Source organism: Daktulosphaira vitifoliae, unplaced genomic scaffold (assembly GCF_025091365.1).
Source record: "Daktulosphaira vitifoliae isolate Bord-2020 unplaced genomic scaffold, ASM2509136v1 Scaffold_4, whole genome shotgun sequence".
Lineage (NCBI taxonomy): Eukaryota > Metazoa > Arthropoda > Insecta > Hemiptera > Phylloxeridae > Daktulosphaira > Daktulosphaira vitifoliae.
The window spans coordinates 21,307,599-21,330,869 of record NW_026099575.1 but is presented as its reverse complement, the minus strand read 5'-3'; the positions used below and the strand labels follow the sequence as shown (position 1 = coordinate 21,330,869).

Sequence of the window (23,271 nt, the reverse complement as noted above, 5' to 3'; positions counted from 1 at the left end):
TATTATAAAATTTGATTATATTTGTAAAAATCAATTGTTAATTCAGGAGAAAAAACAATCATTTTTTTTAGAAATGATTTATATAGCAACACGTTAGAAAAAAATTTGAATATTATAGTCTAATAGTAGCACACGCAAATACAGTAAAAAATTTATTAAATTACAAAGTTAAATGATTTAATTTTGTAATTGAAACCTATTATATCAAACTTCATTCGTTAATAAATATTTTGAAAACATTAGAAATTAATGATTTTAATTGTCTTTATGGAGAACATGTAATAACTAACTGTTTAATTGATANAATTGTCTTTGTGGAGAACATATAATAACTAACTGTTTAATTGATAAATTAGAATTTTTTTTCAATTTTTGAGGGTAATATCTTCAACTAGATACGAATTGTAAGTNTAATATCTTCAACTAGATACGAATTGTAGTAATTTGACATATCGTTAAAAAAAGTAGGTGGAGTTAGAGCAGAGAAAATAAATGATAGTCACAAATAATATCTTCTCAGCTTTGCATCGAAGCTAAAACTTAAAATATAGTAAAATAATTTTAATACGAATAATAAATTTCTTCTTGCAAGGGTCGACTAAAGTGATGGGATCCTTGATCTTTATTGAAGTTATTGAAACTAAATGAGATAAAAATCAAACGAGTTAAAAATTTATACTAACTTAAAAAGAATTAAGAAAAAATGCAAAAAATTCATTGCCATACGCGGGTTGGAACCTCGTACCCCAAGCGTGTAAAACATAAGTCTTACTAACTCGGCAACCGTACGTTGCTTTAGTAGGTTGAAAATTTGGCTATTTAAGCTAGTTCAAATTTCAAAGTTATTTTTCTCTACTTAAAAGAAGCAAACAAATTTAAATAAGTTTAACTTTCTATGCTATATTAATTTTTTATTTATATAATATTTATGANACAATGTGAGCGTAGAAGATATGGGAGCTCGTGTCAAATGCAAGTTTGGGATATAGGTGGCCGACCCCAAGTAGTTGGGATTAAGGCAAAGAAAAAGAAAAATATTACCAGAAATTCCGGTGACAATTGACATAATATGATTGTTGTTTTGGAATGTACAATTTAGCGTTTAGTTGGGTTATACAATATAGCGTCAAATCAATTACCTACTCTATCGCTTGTATATTAATATACACTACACTTTAATGATACAATAAATAAATAAACTCACACATACACACATATGCATTTATAACATTGTGTCTAANAAAATATCGTAGTAACAATACGCATGTTTAAAGTTTTGACCCCCCTTGTTAAAGGGGTATGATCCGATTTACAAAAAAAGCGTGCCAGATGAAAGAAGTATATAAATGTTTATTATAAAAAAATAATAATATTGATCCATACATTTTTCCAATAGTTATATAAAATATAATTTAAATAATATAACATATAAAATCGAGAATTTTTTCACGGAAACCGAATGTTTTTCTTTAAATTTGATGTCCGTTTTCACCACGAAGACAAGTCTAGAGGTCAAATTTTTTTTTTTCAAATTAAAGTATATTACATTAGCTTTAATTTAAGATATATATAAAAGTGTCAGTCTTTCCGGAACATTTTCAAAAGTTAAGTTGAAAAAGTTCTACTTTCTATACGCATTTTAAAAGGTTTGCACCCCCCCTGTATAAAGGGAAATGGTCCGATTTTAAAAAAAAGTATGTCGAATGAAAGNTACAGTAAAAAATTTATAAATTTACAAAGTTAAATGATTTAATTTTGTAATTGAAACCTATTATATCAAACTTCATTCGTTAATAAATATTTTGAAAACATTAGAAATTAATGATTTTAATTGTCTTTATGGAGACGATGTAATAACTAACTGTTTAATTGATAAATTAGAATTTTTTTTTCAATTTTTGAGAGTAATATCTTCAACTAGATACGAATTGTAGTAATTTGACGTATTGTTGAAAAAAGTAGGTCAAGTNAAGATACGAATTGTAGTCATTTGACATATCGTTAAAAAAAGTAGGTGGAGTTAGAGCAGAGAAAATAAATGATAGTCACAAAAAAATATCTTCTCAGCTTTGCATCGAAGCTAAAACTTAAAATATAGTAAAATAATTTTAATACGAATAAGAAATTTCTTCTTGCAAGGGGCGACTAAAGTGATGGGATCCTTGATCTTTATTGAAGTNAAAGTGATGGGATCCTTGAGCTTTATTGAAGTTATTGAAACTAAATGAGATAAAAATCAAACGAGTTAAAAATTTATACTAACCTAAAAAGAATTAAGAAAAAATGCAAAAAATTCATTGCCATACGCGGGTTGGAACCTCGTACCCCAAGCGTGTAAAACATAAATTTTACCAACTCGGCAACCGTACGTTGTTTTAGTTGGTTGAAAATTTGGCTATTTAAGCTAGTTCAAATTTCAACGTTATTTTTCTCTACTTAAAAGAAGCAAACAAATTTAAATAAGTTTAACTTTCTGTGCTATATTAATTTTTTATTTATATAATATTTATAAAAATCTGTACTCCCCTTGTCAGGTTTTTTTAAATAAAATACAAAACCCAGAATTTTAACACAAAAATAGCATGTTTTTGAATACGGTAGTCATTTTTACCACAAAGACAAAACCAGAGGTCAAACCGTTTACGGGGAACGATTGAATTTTTTTCAATTTTTTAGAGTAATGTCTTCGACTAGATACGATTTGTGATCTTTTGACATATTGTTCATCAAAATCGGTCCAGCGAGAGCTGAGATTGAGCGTTCACAGACACAAAAAAATAAAATAAAAAACATATCATAATAAAATTAATACCTTCTCAGCTTCGCATCGAAGCTAAAAAAATTATTTTTAACACTTGTATTTTTTAAGATATTAAGTGAGACATAGTTAGCCACTCTGTATATATATGTATATGTATATATATATTATATAATAAGGAATTTGAAATAAAAATACATTTATTGTTCAATAAAATACAGTTTTATAAACCGTTTAAAAACAAGTTAAATTTAGGCGATGTAAAAACAAGTTGTAACTTAGTTATTTTTTTGAATGTTGAATTTATTTTGTTTCATAGCAAATTTATTATTTACAGAATGATTGATTATTCATTGACATCGAGTTTCTCTTAAAATAATAAAATTGATAAAAAAAATTTTGGTTATGTTGTGTTGTATTTATTCATTGATTGTATGAATATTTTTTGGATCTATTTATTATCCCTTATAAGGGTTTTAACTTATGTTTAATTTTCTGAAAGTAATGAATTTATCTCGTTAAATTATTTTTTCGAGACACGAAAAATTAAAATAACGATTTTTAAAAAAAAAGTTTACCATCACTTAACATTTTTAGAGTCTCGATGAATTCATTCTTTTTAGAACTATCAAAACTCACTGAGTTTCTTAAAATAATAAATAGTGCAACATTATTATATACAAATTTATTTGATACAATTAAAAAAGATATCTTTAACATTTTTATCACAGAAAATATCGTTTAGCAGAATGTTGAAAAGTCTATCTTTTAAAGGAGAGAGTTCTAGAAGTGCCCCCGATACAACATCTACAACAGAAGAAAATTGGCCAATCTTCCGTAGTAATGAGGATTGAAGTATACTATCGTAAAATGTACAATTGTGTGGCAACTGAACATCTTATAAAAAATTAATGATTATTACTTGTGTACAAACAAATATTTACTTTATCTATCTAAAATATACACTATTTATAATAAATGTATATATGTTTCAACTTAATCATTGTAAACTATGGATCTTATTTTAAAATAATAATTTTGTATGCTTAATTAAATATAATAAACATATATTCACTAAAAGCACTGATAACAATATCCGAAGATGGGGAGTAGTTAAAGATAAAATAAAAAATCTACGTTCTGCTCGCACATAGATTGAGTTCTGTATTCCATCCAGAATGGAATTCTTCTCTTGTGGAATTCCCATTTTCAAGTTTCATTAGACACATCTAATCCAACCCCCGTGTTGTCGTCGGCCCTATAATGATGCATTATTTATGAAATTATTTGCGTAGAAAAATTATTTATAATTTATAAAAATGTTGAATTGTTGAATTCACACTTAACATCATTTTTGAAGCTTACAATAATATCCCTTCATTTTTTTCCCTGACACATTCATTTCCATAACTATTCTTACAAATCCCGATTCTTCTCTTCTCATAACATGATCGATGTCTATTTCCTCACATCTTAAACACGACTGACACTACATCAATACTCCTCCTTTGTTCCTTATTCTAACTTCTCTAGTCACTCCACTCATCCATCTAAGCATGCTCATCTCTACTTGACCCATTTACTGCACTATTCTATTCTCAACAGTCTGTACCACACATCATAGTTTGTCTCACTACAATCTTATAGAACTAACCTTTTTGCCTCATTGGATTTCTCTTATCGCATAACACACTAGACGCTTCTCACTTCTTCACCCACCAATACTTAACCTGTCCAATACTCAATTACACAACTGAACCTGAGAGTACCAGAGGCTGGAAAAAATATTGCGCTTACCTGGTGATTAATAAGTAAGAATTTCATTTAAGTTTAATACTAAAAGAAGACTGGAGGGGGGTCATTGGCATTTAAAATACATTTAACGAAAAATGTGAGTGTAGCGTCGCTCTTAATAGGAAATTAAACATCGTAATAATTCGCATAAAATTGTGTTGAAATATATGACCGTTGATTGTTTTTTTTAATTGCTTAAAGAATTGTGTTTAATCATTTAAATCAACGCTAGTCGTTGAATAATTGATAACTTTTAATAGAGGTAAGCAGTAATTATTTTATATTAATTTATAGAAAAATATTATAAATTTTCTGTTCAGAACTATCTATGAAAACAACAGAAAATATTATATATAACTTTAACATATTTTGATAAAAGTCAAAATAAAAATTTCCTACTTTTCTAGTTCGACTTTTAAACAGTATAATGCTGTCGGTGACATTACATGGTTTATATTTAAGTACATAATATTGTTGTAAAATTAATACTAAAAGATCGTAGTATTTAGAATATAACATTAAACTAATATGTTAACAGATTACAATAAATTCTTAGAACAAAAAAATTGTGAATTTATAAATAAATTATCATTTAATGTAAACTATAATCATAATTTTATTTACTAAATTGCCATAAATTATCTAAAAACAAATTTCATTAAATTAAACAATACTTTACTTTTAATAATATAAAAATTTAATAGTCCAATAAAAGCTATACTTAAAGTAGGAAGATGTAAAAATACTGTATTTTATTTTTCAGTGATATAATATATGTATAATTTACATATAAAACTTATTTAAAAAAAAAATTTTTGACTTTTTCTATTTACATAATAACTATGACTTATATAAAATTATGCTCAAAGATTCAAATTTTATTTTCATATTAGATAATAGTTCAACATAAAGCTTAACAATAAAATTTTTAAAAAATACAATATTATGAATTCATATCAATATTCTATTAAGTGAAGTTATTTTTGTAAAATGAGAATTTTTACAAAAGTCAATCAATTGGACGGTTAAAAAAAGTACTGGAGTACGTGTAATATTAAAATATTAATTTTTTATGATAACAAAAAACAAACATTTTTTATTTAATAGTTAATGGGACTTTTCAAGTTCAAATCACAATAAAAAAATAATTATACTATCCATAAAAACAACAGAAAATTTTATATTAACGTTAGCATAATGTTAAAGTATAAATACAACCTTTTAAAAATTCAATTTATAGAATAATGATAAAAGTATAAAAAAATATTCCGTAATTTATTATTTCGATTTTTTAACAACAATATATTGTCAATAACCTTAAATGGTTTATATTTGAGTGCATTATATTGTTGTAAAATGACTACCAAATGGTGTTAGTATTTAGAATATAATATTAAAGTTATATGTTAACAGATTACAATAAATTCTTAGAACAAAAAAATTGTAAATAAATAATTTTCTGCTATTATTTTATGTATTACCGTAATATTTTAGAATTATATAAGAGTTATCAAAAAATATTGCCAAAGTAATGTTATCAAGAATTAAAAATTATAATAATAACGAAAATTTTAAATTATTATGTGATTAAAATATTAAGTATAAAGCAAAATTATTGACGATTTTGTTTAAATATAAAGATGGTTATGCTTAATATTTTTGAACTAATTTTATTTTATATGGTTTGCTTAAATACTTAGTTATTATAAAAAAATTGTGTCTATTTCAGTGTTTGTCGAGTAATTATAGATGACTATAAATACTTATTTTATATAAACTATTAATTTAATCTTGAAAAAAATTGTATAAAAACACAAGTTCTAACAAAAGAAATATAGTTATTATAGACTTATATTTTTTTTAACAAATCAAGTATTTTGTTAGTTATAACTATAATTTTCTATAAGTATAAGATAAATTAATTGGTTAACATAAAATTCAAAATGAATTGAAATTACATAATTAAAATGAGGAAAAATTTGCAGGATAAAAATTATTAGGTATAAACTTAATGCTGTTTTTTATGATATGAATTATATTATGCGGTGAGTGATTAATTTATTGTTGATCCCAAGTATTATACTAAAATAATAATAAAGAATATATTTTTAAATTTATATAGTAAGTACTATTTATTTCTCAAATTATAAGTGGTTAAATATATTTTTGGTCTATCCTTTATCTCTTATATGGATATTCATTTATTAGCTTCGTTTCGAAGCCGAGAAGGTATTACTTTACTATGTGTGTTTATTTATTTTTGTGTCTGTTAGCACTTTTTCTAAGTTCTTACCGGACCCATTTCTTTCAACCATACGTCAAAACATCACAAATCGTATCTAGTTGAAGACATAACCCTTAAAAACTTGAAAAAATTCTCTCGTTCCCCATAAATGGGCGAAATTTCCAAAACAACACAAATTAAAAAAATCTCCAATTTTTGACATTTTTTCAATTTTTTTACTTAAAACCGTCTAAAAATGACCAAATCAATAAAAATTTTTTTATATATGTATGTCTTTACATATCATTTGATATTTTTTTTATAAATAGGATTCTTTACCTGCCCACAGGATGTGGATTTAAAATGAAAACTTTTTCACAAAAAATTAACTATTTTTACTTAACTTTTAAAAGTGTTCCGGAAATACTGACACTTTTATATAATTCTTAAATTAAAGCTTATAATATACTGTATTATGAAAAAAAAAATTCAGACTTAATTTGTTTTTCATGGTGAAAACAGACATCAAAATTAATAAAAAAAAACCCAGCACAGGGGGGTTGGGGCACAGTGGTGCCGTGGTATAGTTGGATCAAGTATAATGATATCTGACAGTGATTAAAATCACTATCAAAAATAAACGCTTCGATGCAAATCTTTAGATAGTGTTTAATTTTAAAAAAATTGGTGTTTTATTCCAAAAGCTTCTTGATCTGATGGTTCCTTATTAATATCTCGATTAAGACAAAGTATGTCGAATGAAAAAGGGTTTATTAAAAAATATTATTTCTCATAAAAAAAATTGTGTGGATCCATACAACTTATTTTCAATAAGTTATAGCATTATAAAGTTAAATATAATATTAAAAATAAAATCGAGAATTTTCACACAAAAATAGCATTCGATAGCCATTTTCACCGTGAAGATAAGATAAAGTCCGAAATTTTTTTTTTTCATAATAAAGCATATTACATTATCTTTAATTTAAGATATATATAAAAGTGTCAGACTTTCCGGAACATTTTCAAAATTTAAGTTAAAAAAATTAATTTTTTGTGAAAAAGTTGTCATTTTAAATCCCCCCTTGTGGGCAGGTTAAGGGTTAAATTTATGAAAAAAATATACTAAATGATAAGTAAAGACATAAAGCATCTATATAAAAAAAAATTATATTGATACGTTCATTTTTGAAAAAGTTATGGCACTTTTAAGTAAAAAAAATTGAAAAAATTTTGAAAATTAGCGATTTTTAAATTTGTAATTTTTTTGGAGGTTTCCCCCATTTACGGGGAACAAGGGAATTTTTTTCAATTTTTAAGGGTAATGTCTTCGACTAGATACGATTTGTGATCTTTTGACGTATCGTTGAAAGAAATCGGTTCGGTGAGATCTGAGAAAAAGTGGTAACAGACACAAAAAAAAACACATCTTAGTAAAACCAATACATTCTCAGCTTCGCATCGAAGCTAAAATATGATTTTTGTAAAAAAAAATTTTTTTATAATTTTAACTTTATGACGCTATAACTTTTTGAAAAATGTATGGATCATTATAATTTTTTTTAAGATAAGTACTAATTATATTCTTCTTTTATGCATTATACTACTTTTTTAAATTAGTTAATTACCCTTTACAGGGGGGTTTAAAACTTAAAAATGCATATAGAAAAAAAAAATTTCACTCCCATATAAATTTAAAAATTTAGTTGACCGAACTAAGCAACGTCACAACTGTGCCACAACCCACCTTTTTTTTTTTAAATGGCAACATACATATTTTACTAATTTAAATATTAGAAAATGATAATTAAAAAAATGACCGGTCGATATCAATATTTAAAACAGTATTTCGAATGTTAATAACATTTTTAAATTATGTTATTTGGTGAGTTGTGGCTATAATAGTTTAATATTTATGCATTACATTACATAAAAATGATCATAACTCCTTAAATTCAGATTCAAAAGTTATCGACCAGAAACATATTTAGTTGTAATTTTAAAAATTAAATTTGACATTCTTATGACCTATTATATTAGATAAACATAAAAAATATATAACCACTTATAATTCAAGAAATAAACAATTTTAACAAGCCAAAAATAAAGATCAATAATTATTTTAGAAGATCATCGTAGAGTATTCTTGTACAACAAATAAACTTGTGAAATTTTAAAATTTTAATTTATATGGAAAAAAACGAAAGCACAGAGGAGTCGTGGCACTGTATAATTTGTAGATAGTGTTTAATTTTAAGAAATTGGTGGATTATTCCAAAAACAAAATTCATTAATTATTTCTGATTAGTAGTTTTTTGATTTAAAAGTAAAATATCTGAATAAATATTTATTGTAGCAAATAAATTAGTATGATATTAATATTTAATTATTTACTATTGTAATTTTTTCGGAGAATTAATAAAAAATTATAAAATAGTCATTACTTCTTGGCAATTTAATAATTGATAATAATTTGTTGTTAATTATAAATAAATGGAGCGAAAAAAATTTTCATCAGAGTCACGTCATACTTTTCGTGATAAATTTTTCGTGTTGAGATCAATAGTGCAAAATATCATAATAAGAAAAATTTTGAATTTGTTACCATAAATTTTAGCTCAACTTTAAGTTTTAAATTTACAATATTAAATAGAAATATTTATGAGAATTAAAAAAATATTATTGTTAAGATTGTACAATTACTATTTACTGTAAATTTATCAAAAAATCTCAATATCTTTTTTGCATTTTTATCGTTATAGATTACTTAAATAGAATTCATAAAAATAATTTCTAAGTAACATTTGGTATTTAAAAAGATTCTACAATTAAAATATTCAGAACTTAATTAATTTTAATGATTTACTTTAACTAAATAAACTAACAAAAATGTACTCAATTGAGTGTATTAGTTGTGATAATTTGATGTATTGTAATAAAAGTTGGTCAAGTGAGAGCTGCAAAAAATAATGAGAGCCATAAAAAAAAATCACATAGTAAAAAAACTTTAATATGATTAAAAAATTTTTTTTATACGAGGGTGGACTACAGTGATGAGGTCCTTGATATTTATTAAAGTTATTGAATCAAAAATTTTAACACAAAAATAGCATGCAGTATTTCTCCATTAAGACAAAAGAAAGTTTGAATTTTTTTCTAATAATAAAGTATATTACAGTTATGTTTTCGATTATATACTATTTGTGATCTATTGACATATCGTTGAAAGAAATTGGTTCAGTGAGAACTTAGAAAAAGTGGTAACAGACATAAAAATAAATAAACACACATAGTAAAGTAATACCTTCTCAGCTTCGAAACGAAGCTAAAATACGTAACAAGCATAATGTAGTATGTGCAGTATTCAATATAAATAATTACTTAAAAACCAATAGTTACATAGTCATGTTTAGTAAGTTTTTTATTTAAACAATTAAAGTACAATAAAACTTTTTTAACGAGATTTTGATTTTTCCTCATAAATTACAGTGAATATTAATTAAAAAAGTTTCTGTTCACATTTCAATCTATAAAGTAGGACATATTATACCACATAAAATTTTTTATTTAATGATATAAATTTTAAACTTGTAAGTTGAGCTAAAATTGTGATTTAAAGTTCAACATTTTGAAATTATAAAATTTGATAAAAACGATAAAAAAAATTAGTTAAATATGTCATTTTTAATTGAAATTTTGCACAGATTATTTTTAACATATTACAAAGTAATAATAAATTGATAAAAAATTTTTTAATTAATTTTTTATGTATTTCTAATTAGTAATACCCCCAAAAAAGGGGTGATTGAAAAAATCTAATTTATGACTTGAAATCAGAGTAAAAATTTGGTTAAGTAAAGTATTTTCAATGTCCTTATATATTGCGTACATAAATCACTTGATTTAAGTGGACCTATTGTTAGTTTTATTGAATTTTAGATAACCAAAAATTTTTAATTTTAGGTTATTATCATTAAAAAAAATGAAATTTATCATATTACAATTAGTCGGAACATTTTTAGTAAGTATTATTTATCTAAAAACTTGTTGCTAAATTGAGAATCCACTTTTGATTAAATTATTTTTATATTAATTTACTATTAAATATGATTCCTGTTTTGGTATTTTATTAGCTATGCATTCATTTTTTTGGAAATGATGAAAATCATATATTAACAAGAAAACTGTTATACATCCTAAAACACAGTTTTTCAGAGTTATAAATACTTCTTAAAGCATAGTTATAAGAACACTATACAGTTGTGCTATTTAAGCACACATTTTTATAAAAATAAAAAAATGTTTTACTGTACTACATTACAATTAAAAATAAACATAACATTATAATGACCTAACAGTAATTAATAGAAGTATGTTTTATATAAAAACTTAATGGATTTATAATTTTTAAAAACAGTATAACTCGTCTACCCTATTCCACTTTGTAATCAATAAAATAAGAACAATATAAGAATTTGTTTGACCCACTACTTATACTTTATAATGGTGTCAACTTTAATTTTACAATTTTTGTTTTAAAATTTCATTTTGAATTTTTTTGTAATCATTTAGCTTTTATTTTCCTTGGAATTGCCGTTTTAACAGTATAATAATTAGAAGTATTTTTATAAATATCTAAAATTGACAGAGTATTCCAATTTTTGGCAATGATTTTATAATGTTTTATTAGATTAAAGTCTGGTTCTTTAATTTATTGATCTTTAATATCGGTCATTTATGAATAAAGGATTTTTGTAGACAGACATAAAAAAAATGCACAACATCTCAAAGCCAATATCACTTTAGCTTCGTACCAAAGCTAAAATCTCTGATTCAACTATTGAAATTTTATCTCGGAAGTTATTATCGATTTGAAATTCTGTTTGTAGGTATGCTTTGTAATAAAAACTTATAGTGCGAGTATTTAAAGAAAGAAATTAAAGAAACCAAAAAAATGCTCTTCTTTGTAAAAATCGGAGATTTATTATAAAGTTATTAATAATTAATGTATAAAAAGTGCTGTATAAAAAACAGTATAATAGTTAATTAAAAGATCTTAAATAAAAGTTTCCAACTTTTCAAACATTTCCCTCGTTATGATATTATAATATATGTGTGAATACTTGTTGGTTGGTGTGGTATGAGTTATGACTATTTTTAAGTTTTATACTTAGGTGATAAGAGCATGATAAATGTCTAATAATATATGTATTGAAAGTTATTTAAAATTGAATTTATAAATTATTATATAAAGAAATTAGTAAATTAAAATATCTTAAATAAAATTGTCCAACTTTTCAAACATTTCCCTCGTTATGATTTTTCTGAATTTTCATACCGTTAGTATTTTCAAAAAAATAATATGAGATTACTAAGTTTTATTAATGTACTATATTATTATTTCACTTAGGTTTTGAGGACAGTTGCAGATGAAAAAGAAATATCGATAGTTGATATAAAAGAGGAAGAAATTAAGTTTATGAAATTTTTAGATAGTATAGGAATTAACGATAGTGAATTGACAATCGCATTAGGTAGGCCAAATTTATTAAACTACTAATATATTAATTATTTCACGTCTTATGACAATATATTTTATAGTAAAAATGACTTAAATTTTTCATATTTAAGGGAATAATTATAATACTTTAATCGAAAATGAGCTCCTTACACTTGGATCACAACTTTTGAAAGGAGATAAAAAAATGGATGATGTAGCTACTGAAATGACAAAATTTATTCTAAATAATTTGTCTAAATTGTATAAAGTAGGCGAGCGTTTTAATAACGATGTAAAAAAACATTCAACGATATTTTTTACAAATGTTAGTTCAAAATTTAAATCAAAATCAGAATCAAAAGTAAGTTATGCTGTTTGTTTTATTGGTTAATAATCCTTTCGTTTATTTAGGATATTTTATTATATTAAAGTTACTACTTTGTAATAAAAACTAGTAGTGCAAGTATTTAGAGACAGCAATCTGGGAAACCACAACATATGATCTTCTTTGTAGTAATCCGAACTTTATTATGGAATTATTAATGATGAACATATGAAATATGTCGTGTACAAAAAACAATATCCCTATTTTATCAATAAGATATGTTTTGTACATTTCAAAAATGTCAATTTAAATAACACACCTCCGATATTTGATACTATTTTTGCTCTCCTAAAAAAATGCACACCATCATAAAGTCAATATCTCTTTAGCTTCGTACTAAAGCTAATATCTCTGATTCAACTTTTTAAACTTTATCTCGAAAGTTATTATCGTTTTGAAATAGTTTGTTGGTGTGGTATGAGTTATGACTATTTTTAATTTTTTCTTAGGTGATAAGAGCCTGATAAATGTTTAATAATATATGTATTGAATGTTATTTAAAATTGAATTTATAAATTATTATATAAAGAAAATAGTAAATTAAAAGATCTTAAATAAAATTGTCCAACTGTTCAAACATTTCCCTCGTTATGATATTTTCTGAATTTTCATGCTGTTAGTATTCTCAAAAAAATAATATAAGATTACTAAGTTTTATTGATGTACTATATTATTATTTCACGTAGATTTTGAGGACAGTTGCAGATAAAGAAGAAATATCGAAAGAAGGTATACAAGAGGATAAAACTACGTTTATGAATTCTTTAATCAATGATATAGGAATTACCGATAATGAATTGAGATCTGTATTAGGTAGGTCAAATTTATTAAACTACAAATATACTATTTATTTCCCGTCTTTTTATAGTAAAAATTACTTAAATTTTAAATATTTAAGGCAATAATTATAATACTTTAATCGAAAATGAGCTCCTCACACTTGGATCACAACTTTTGAAAGGAGATAAAAAAATGGATGATGTAGTTACTGAAATGACAAATTTTATTCTCAAAGATTTGGCTGTATTGTATGTCTGGTATAATGTAGACCAGCCTCTTTATAAGAATGTAAAAGAATGTTCAACGACATTTTTTACAAGTATTAGAACGAAATTTAAATCAAAACCAAAAGTGAGTACTACTATTTGTTTCATTGATTAATTATCTTTTCGATTATTTATGATATTTTATTATATTAAAGTAACTACTTTGTAATTTAAGCTAGTAGATCAAGTATTTAGAGATAGTAATCTGAGAAGAATTACAACAAATTATCCTCTACATAGAAATCTGAACTTTATTATCTCAGTTATGTCTACTTAAATGAATTTTTACAACTCAATTATTATTAATAATCGCTGAGCAAAATATTTTATGAACAATTATGTTGTTTGCATTCTAAACTGATAAGCCACAAAAATGCAATTATGGAATTATTAGTGATATTTATAAAAACTTCTTGTACAAAAAATGATATTCCTATTTTATTAACAAGATATGTTTTTTACATTTCAAAAATATCGATTTGAATAATACGGCTTTGATATTTTGGATACTGTTTTTGCTCTCATGAAAAAATGCTAAAATTAAAATTACAACTTTTGGAAAAAATTTTTCACTAATTTTTTTTAAATAACAGTTATACGTTTTAGATTTTAGTTTATAGTTGTTATCGAAGTGTACATAATGCTCATTATGTCCTGTTGGTTCATTGTGAGCACCTCACACCGTATTGTCTTAATTCGGTTTACCCAACTAAATGTTTTCACCGAAATGTTAATACAATATACCAAGCATAAAGTCACCTCTATAGATGACCAATGAGTCCTGTCTTTCTGGCCAAATTAAGTATCTCTCTGGGTTTTAGGATTTTAATATCTTCTTTTTCAGGAAAAAGTTTACTCAAGTAGTTTGATCTTAATGTGGACAAGGCTTCAAATTCGCACATGATGTGAAATGATTCTTCCTCTTCTACTACACACTTCCTGCATAATGGTGATTCCGATACCCCCATTGCGTTAAGATGTTTAAGCAGGTGACCATGTCCTGTCAGTAGACCAGTCAGGGTGCTTATTTGATGTCTAGTCATGCTATTAAGATCACCCAACAGTAGACCAGGGGTCTTGATAAACATTTTAGATTGTCTAAGTACTACCAAGTACTTCCAGATTTTCCTGTGTTGTTCTCTGCACCAATTCTTGGGTAGCACTTTGAGCGATTGCTCAGTGAGTCCTACCACTGGTTCTGGTCCAACATAGGTGTTCTCTGCTCTTTTCCTGGCTAGAAAGTCAGCATTTTCATTTTCAGTGACACCGTTGCGTCTTGGTACCTACGCTAGTGTAACTTTGTTGAACCTCTATAGTGTTTCTAAAGTTTCCCTGCATTCGAACACAAGCTTTGAATTCACCTGATCATTACAGAGTGCTTTCAGAGCTGCTTGACTGTCACTTAAGATAGTTATCTTTCTATTTTTTTTATTTTAGTTCACTATCTAAAATAATAACTAAGTAATTTACTTCCGATTTGTCCATTTATAGTAAGAAGGTCAAGACTGTCTAGCTCTGTTCTCCTTCTAGTGAACATAATGACCTCTACTTTATTTGGATTAACAGATAGATCATACTTACTGCATTATATATGTATAGTGTTTAGTCTTTGTTGTGCTAAGTCTATAATAGTGTCTGGGAATTTACCCACCAATGCTATAACTAAGTCATCCGCATAGACTTGTGTATAATAGTTTTTATTTAACTCTTTAATTAGTGAGTCCAATACTAGACACCATAGAAAGGGAGATAAAACCCCTCCTCGTGAGCATCCCTGTTTAACATTCTTGATTACTTTGGTTTCATTGAACTGTCCCATAATGGAGAATTCCTTTAGTATGGTTTCTATCCACTTAGTAATAAGTGGTTCTATTCCATGCTGTAGTGCAGATTCACACATAGCATCGAAGGGAGTATTGTCGAATGTCCCTTCGATGTCCAGGAATATACCTACTACATACATTTTATTCTCGACAGCTTTCCCTATCTTAGTTGCTAGGTATTGTAGAGCTGCATCAGTAGATTTCCCGTTTGGTACGGATGTTGGTTTTCATGTAAAGAGTGCTCCTTAAGAGGCCCTACCTTAATGTATCTATCAATAAGTTTCTTCATAGTCTTAAGAAGAAAAGAAGTAAGACTATTGCCCCGTAGGATTTTGCTTCATAATAGTTAGTGCGCGTATAAACACAACCCTGACCTTTCGCCAGCTTGCCGGTTGATAACCATAGGCAAGGCATGATCTAAATATTTTGCAGAGATAGGGGACGATTATCTCTAACTCTTCTTGCAGAAGTGCAGGGAAAATTTCGTCACGACCTGCAGCTTTAAAACTGCCAAAGGCTTTTATTGTCCATCTTATTCCACTTGGGGTTATCACTTTCCTGGTTAATTTCCAATCAGTATAGGTCACATATTTGTCCTGTGAATCATGTTGTTAATTCCAGAGTCAGGAAAATGTGTGTTCATCAAATGTGATAATGTTTCATTATCGTTATCGGTGAACTTGCCGTCTGGCAGTAGTATTGCCTCGACAGTTTTGTTTGGTCCATTCCTAAGTGATCGCAGAAGTCTAGTTGCTATAGGAAGTTGTTGTATATCCCCATGGAACTTCTTCTAGCTTTCTCTTTTGGACTTTTACAAAGCAGATTTGTAGTTCCTTTGGGCGTCCTTATAGGATTCCCAGTATTATTCCAAACCTGATTTCATTGCTTTATTTAACATCTTACGTGAACTCTTTATTAATTTAGATAGGTTAGCATTCCACCAAGCTACACATTGTCTTGTACCTTTCTTTTCTATTAAAGGACAGTTTTCTTTGTAAACCGAGACAATGGATTCTTGTAGTATATTTACAGCCCTTTCAGTACTCTATCTCGGCCCTAATCTAAACTGTAGGTTATTTACGTTACGAGAAAGATCTGCCTTGTAATTGTCCCAGTTTGTTCTTTTTGGGTTCCTATTGTCTCTACTTTGTTAATTTCCAAAGTGAATCGTAAATGCCAATGATCAGAAAGAGAAGATTCGGAGGAGACTTTCCACCCTTTTATCTTTTGAAGTAACCCTTTTGAACAAACTGTCAGATCAATGAATTACTGCCTGTTCCTGATTACAAAAATAGGTTCACTACCTCTGTTCAGTATACTGAGGTCTGTAGTCAGTAATAGATCCATTATTACCTATCCTCTTTAGTTTATGTTACTGTGTCCCCAAATAGTGTGATCAGCATTAGCATGATCATCATTTTTGCAATTATTAAAGAGTATAGTTCGGTCCCTACCAGGGTCTGTGACCTCATATGGTATCCAAGAACTATTATAATATTCTTACCATCACTTAGATGATAGTCAAGTCTGCATTTGATAAATTAAGTATCAAGCTGGCTTTAACTTTATAATTAACCAAAATACAAGTTCTTAGTTTGTCTGCTAGTTTGTAAAACAGTTTAAAATTCCTTAGATTTTATCTGGTCACCATTAATCCATGGTTCCTGAATAAGTGCTATATGTAAGGGTGTTGTATGCCTCTCAGTTAGGGTCCTTAGTAATACACTACTGGCCCCCTTACTGTGATGCAGATTTATTTGCGTGAATTGAATTTTATTGTCAGCCATTCAGAGAACTTATGTTGACGCTTGAGAAGGACTTTGTACTGAGTATGATACAGGTGTCTGGAATAGTCCCTGTATCACACAACCCTCCCCGTGGGCGGTGTCCCCCCGCCATCCACAGGTGGCGACCGTTCCTTGGGTCCGCTCTCCACTTTTTTTTTTGGATCCATGGAAAGGTTTCCCTCAGATGTGGTCGTTGTTGAGGATGGCGATTTTCTGGGTCCCTTTCAATAATTTATATTTTTACATTTAATAGAAAATATTAACTATTTTTAAATTTTCAATAAAATGTGTAATGTTGCTGAATTATTACTAGTTTTTTAATAAATTTTATCAGTTAGTGGTTTGTGCATTAAGTGTAAAGTATTTCTTGATAGTTGTGTGGGTGATAACCTCCACCAGTCAACCGGTTCGATATCTGTCATCATATTGTCATCAGATGACCGTACATTGTGCACCTGTACCAATATTGTTGTATTTCTCTCCCAATGAACTTGTTCAAAGTTGGCAACACCCCCCCCCCCATCGTTATCACTGCAGGCTACTATACGATGCCATGATGATTGGACTTCTTCTGAGCTATACTGCCAGGGTGACAAGTTAATTTGTGTGCACATTTTTCTATGGTGAAAACCATGTTTTTTTTCTTAAAGTAAAACGTTCAGTCGATCTGCCGTCAACTTTCGTCAACCAGGCTACTTTGTTTTTTTTTTTTTTAACAAAAACGTCGAGATATGATGGGCTGAGCATTCAGTTGTGGCCTGCGGTAGGCCGTTAAACTTGTTACCGTGTTTCAAAAAATCAATCAATCAACTACAAGTATCCATAAAACCCCCGGTTTGGTGCTCCCTTAATTAATATTGTGTAAACACGTTTTTCTGTTTTCATTCTTTTCGTTTTTTTTTTATCTTTATACATATATATATATATATATATACATACCTATTCAAATAACATATAAATATTGAATGCTTAAAAAATATTCTTATATTATAAATGGACCTTTGTTTTTCTCCTTTTACTCTCCCCTCATTTTATTAACATTTGTTATTTTATTTTTTTAAATCAAAACATAGTAGCTCCTTCAATGAGAACTATTCGCGCTTGGCTCGGCTACTAGATCACTGTTCAGTGTTCCCCTGGGCAGCGTGTAAATAGTAGGCCTTCTGGTTTGACTAAAACCTTTCAAATTTAAAAAAATCTAATATAGCTATTTTGTAGAGTATATTTTAAGAAAAATTTTGGTAATAAAATATCTTATTAATAGTTAATAATCTGTATTATTTTAAAGTTTGTGAAAATTTGAATTTTTATGTGTTTTTTACGATATTTAACATTGAAATACGTGTTGAGTCAAGGACAGAAGAAAAGTAGGATAAGTAATTTTATTTTTATAGAGATAAAACTACTTATTAAATAATAGTTATTGTTCGTGTATTTATTTGAACTAAAGCCGATAACTTAGGCGATGTAACAACAAGTTGAAGTTTTTTATTATTGTTAATGCTGGATTTAATTTGTTTTAAAGCAAATTTATTATTTACAGAATGATTGAAAAGGGTATTAACTTATTTTTAATTTTCTGAATGTAATGAATTTATTTTGTTAAATTATTTTTTGGAAACACGTAAAATTAAAATAACGATCTTTAACAAAAAATTGACCATCACTTAACATTTTTATAGTCTCGATGAATTCATTCTTTTCAGAACTATTAAAACTCACTGAGTATCTTGAAATAATAAATAGTGCAACATTATTACATAAAAATTCATTTGATAAAATTAAATAAGAAATCTTTAACATTTTTATTACGGTTACAGTGGAAGATACTAAATTGCTTTTTACCTATTTGCGCAAAAAAACAGAGTGTTGAAGAAGTCCAAGATAATTGGCCGTCATTTATTATTCATAGACCATAACGAAGAAGTATATACTAAGAAGAAATGATAAAAAGGTGATAACATTTTTTCACTGGACTATTATAATATTATTACAGTCGATAAAATATAATTTCTATAATTCTATTGAAAATACAATTTAATTATAAAATGAACAACCCGAACATATCGACTATTTATTGGTTAATTAGCGTAATCTTAATTTTTATCAGCAAATTTTGTTTCTTTAAAACATGAATGTAATTTATAGTTTCTTTAAATCAATCAAATCTGAATATTTTTGATAAAATTTCGCTTACGTAAATTACCAAGCATATAGTTGATATAATTAATTTATGTACAAGAATATTATATTATGTTATAATATATATAATTATATTATTCTTTTTTTTTATTTTATAATATTTTCATATTTTGTATACATGTTAAAATATTCAAACTGCCAAAAAAAAAAATGTATTTTATCCTTATCCTCAAATTCTATGTAAATGTAATGATGAATTTAATAACCTTGGAAATATATTATTAATAGCTTAAAAGTAAATTTTATAATAGAATTTAAAATATATTACACATGACGATACCCAAAACTCTGTAACATAAAAATAAATATGATTAATAAAATTATTATTACATACTGTCAATGTTCCTATTCCTATACAAATCATGTGTACTCTCAGCATATTAATTTAATAACTTAAAAGTAAACTAACCAACTGCTTTATTTTTAAGTGATATATTTATATATTAAGTAACAAAATAATCCATACATCTGATAAAATAAAATAAATTTACTTTTTATTATATTGTGAGTAAGCATATATTTTAATTTCTACTTTACATATTACACGGCAATGGTCTACTATGAAATCATATGTTTCACTTAGTCGAACGTTATTACTATGATATTGAAATAATACATTTTATTTAAACATAAACCTAATACTCCAATCAATATAACCAAAATTTAAAAACAAGGAAATAAATAGTTTTCAGTTTATTTTATTGTAAATATACTTTGTATAAAGTTATTTGTTTAGCCACAAACAATAATTTCTATAGTATCATAAATAAGTGCTTTTAACCATACGCCATAGAACCTCGTATTATGTACAGACTACACCTAAAAGTGAACTGCGGTTATAGAATACCATCATCATAATATAATTTTATGTCATGGTTATTTTTATGATTCATCTTTGCGCATGAAATATCCCAAATTACATGTATGACTTTCATTAGTTTTAAAGACGATAAAGCTTTAAAAACTATACTAAAAAATAAATTAATTGATTTTATAGAAGATATATTATTAAACGGTAATGTTTATATTATAAAGTATATTAGTTGGGATAGGTTCAGTAGCGGTTCAGGGCACGGTACCTTTTCATTTTTCATTCAACTATTTATTTAAACAATTATTGTTAAAAAAATTATTATAAAAATGGATTTGTATAACTCTATCAAGCCTTAGATAAACTTAAAAAAAGTATCCAAATTTTTACTTACATTTATTGAAAGTTTTTAGTGCATACAATGTAAAAGGGAATTTGTATAGTGATTGAAGTATTATACTTGTGGTCAAATTTTCATTTTTGTTTGATTTAAAAAGCTACAATATGTAGAAAAATAATTTTTGTTTTAGCCCCTTCAGGAATAAAAAACTTAATTTTTAATTTTTTTTAATTGGGAATCACTAATTTAGTTTGATCATACGATAGAAAAAAATTCAAAACTTTTGTTCTTATAATTTTTTTTATTGAATTATATGATTTAAGTTATATACTTAAGCATTATATTATAATTATGTAAATGAATATTTACTTATAGTATTAGAAGTCAAATTTTACTTTTAAGCTAAAATGAAAATTCTAGATTTATTTTTAAATATATTTTTGATTTATTTTATGTTTTTATTTTTTTTGGCCTTGGTAAAACATGCTTTATTATAAATTTTGTGAGTCAATCTGTTAATGTCCTTAGGTCATGGCTACAATTTTTGAGTGATATTCTTGTATTATCTATGAGTAGCACAACTTCTTACAGTAATTATAAGCTATACCTGAGAAATTATTTTATAATAATTACACCTAATTTTCAAAATGTAATAGTCATTGTAAGATGAATTCTCGTAAATCAAGAAACTCATCGTAACGATGATTTATTGACTAATCAATTTAAATTTATTTCATTAAATATCATAATTTTTTAGGAACAATCACTTTGGATTTTCGTAAACTTAATAAATTATCACATCTTTTTAAAAAGATTTTTAATACATAAAATAAACATTTTCAAAGTTAATTTGAAATTTAGAATTTTTTTTTCAATCCAATCTCAAAATCTTCCACTAAGGGTATAAAAATGTAATAATTTTTATAATTCCCTTTTATTTATTTACTTAGATAAAACAATTAAAAAAAAACAATAACTGTTCATAATAGACAACGATAAAATTTCACACATCGACATATTTTGGAATTTTACAAAATCAATATCGTTTTAATAACAAGTTTGTTATTCCAAAACCACAAGTTATTTACCATTAAAACAGAAAAAGTAACTCATTGTTTTTTTAAGGTTTAAAATGCTAACTGCTAATATCGATTTCCATATAATTTCAATATTTTGTTCAGCACTAACACTATTATTAAAACAAGCTGAAAGGAATTTGTTTTGTTAATGACAAATGTTTTTTGTCGATTATCCTTTAATATAAAACATTTTTTAAAGTATTAAAAAATTTTTACCAAGTATTTAAGTATTTTTGATGTATGTAAATTATAATATAATATATATTTCAAGTATTTAAATATTTTTCACAGCCTACTTTTTTTTCAAAGTATTAAAACATATTTGGAATACTTAAATAATTATAATTAAATAATTAAATAATTGAAGGGTCGGCGGGAATAACGTGCTATGTAACAATTTGTAAATTGTTCAGTATCAAGTTAAAACAAAATTACTTATGTTATTTCGTTTAAATATTATTTGGACTGCACGTAGCACGTTCTTCCAACTTTAAACATAATCAAATATCTAATTCTATAAATATATTGAGATAGACTCATAGCAAGTTATTCCGCAAAAAAATGAAATCCAGGACAATGTTGATTTGGCGTTATTTTCATTTGCTAAATCTGGAGAAACTTAGGATACTAGTCCCTTCTAATTAAAGAACTTAAAAATTAAAAAAAAATGTTTTTTTAACTACATAAATACATTGATCAAAAGTGAAGAAAATAAAAGTTTCAAACATTTTTTGTTATTTGTTATTTTCTACAGATTTTTATAATTCATTCATAGGTTTTCTGTAATTATATCGATAACACTTATAGATTTTATAATTATTAAAAAAAGCTTACTGAATGAATGATCACACACGACTACAATATGACTATTATATTTTTACAACCTTCTACAAATAATTTTGTTGACCTATAATTTTTTTAATTAAATTAATTTCAGTGATGATTATGATCAGAATAGATTATTATATTGTTATTAATGAGAAATGTTATAATTATTGGGTTGAAAAGTTTTTTCTTTGATTGTTTTTTTTTTTGTTGATTTAATTTTAGTTAAAATTTCTCAATTATGAATATTTAAAAATTAGTCAATTATTTCTATATATTCAATATCATTATCTTTAACAATAAGCAATAATTTTTATTTCTACAGTATATTCAATAAAAACATATTTGGTTATTCATTGAAAATTAAAAATTTTATGTACCTAAAGAATTGGATTTACATAAAATATATATGTAAAATATTACATGCCTTATAACCTTTTTAATTGTGATTATAACATTTAGCTGGTTTTCTGGTAAAACCCTACAACAAGACAGTGTTCTACGGAATAAAGTGCCACTAAATAAATATTCCTTAGCAAGTTGGATGCTGGTAGCATTATAAACAATCATACTAGAGTAGTATCCCTACCGGTTCGCCATCGAACTGATGAGTATGACCAATCAGCAACAGACTTAGAATGTATTATGCTGAATCGGTTTTTAGTGCATATAATATTCTTTGTATTTCTCTCCAGCT

The 23,271-nt window shown here is 26.0% G+C and overlaps 2 protein-coding genes across 2 annotated transcripts in view; both read left to right on the top strand.

The window, feature by feature from the left end:
- The window catches only part of LOC126905913 (uncharacterized), a 33,800-nt gene extending 29,984 nt beyond the window's left edge, over positions 1–3,816 (top strand). Inside the window, exon 9 of the mRNA XM_050686054.1 lies at positions 3,490–3,816. Coding sequence (XP_050542011.1) covers positions 3,490–3,612 — 123 coding nt within the window. The 3' untranslated portion in view covers positions 3,613–3,816. The remainder of the gene's footprint in view (positions 1–3,489) is intronic.
- A 2,608-nt stretch (positions 3,817–6,424) lies between these two features.
- LOC126905914 (uncharacterized) lies at positions 6,425–19,576 on the top strand. Its single transcript, XM_050686055.1, has 7 exons — positions 6,425–6,597; positions 10,740–10,797; positions 12,187–12,310; positions 12,408–12,637; positions 13,348–13,474; positions 13,560–13,792; positions 19,138–19,576. The coding sequence occupies exons 1-7, from the start codon at positions 6,581–6,583 to the stop codon at positions 19,234–19,236; spliced, it is 888 nt and encodes a 295-aa protein (XP_050542012.1). The 5' UTR covers positions 6,425–6,580; the 3' UTR covers positions 19,237–19,576.
- Positions 19,577–23,271: the final 3,695 nt, after the last annotated feature.

What these genes read in the sequence shown, in the direction of transcription:
- LOC126905914 (XM_050686055.1), top strand. An exon ending in AATCAAAATCAGAATCAAAA is followed by an intron (nt 12,638 to 13,347) that starts GTAAGTTATGCT and finishes TATTTCACGTAG; the next exon opens with ATTTTGAGGACAGTTGCAGA. An exon ending in TGAATTGAGATCTGTATTAG is followed by an intron (nt 13,475 to 13,559) that starts GTAGGTCAAATT and finishes TAAATATTTAAG; the next exon opens with GCAATAATTATAATACTTTA.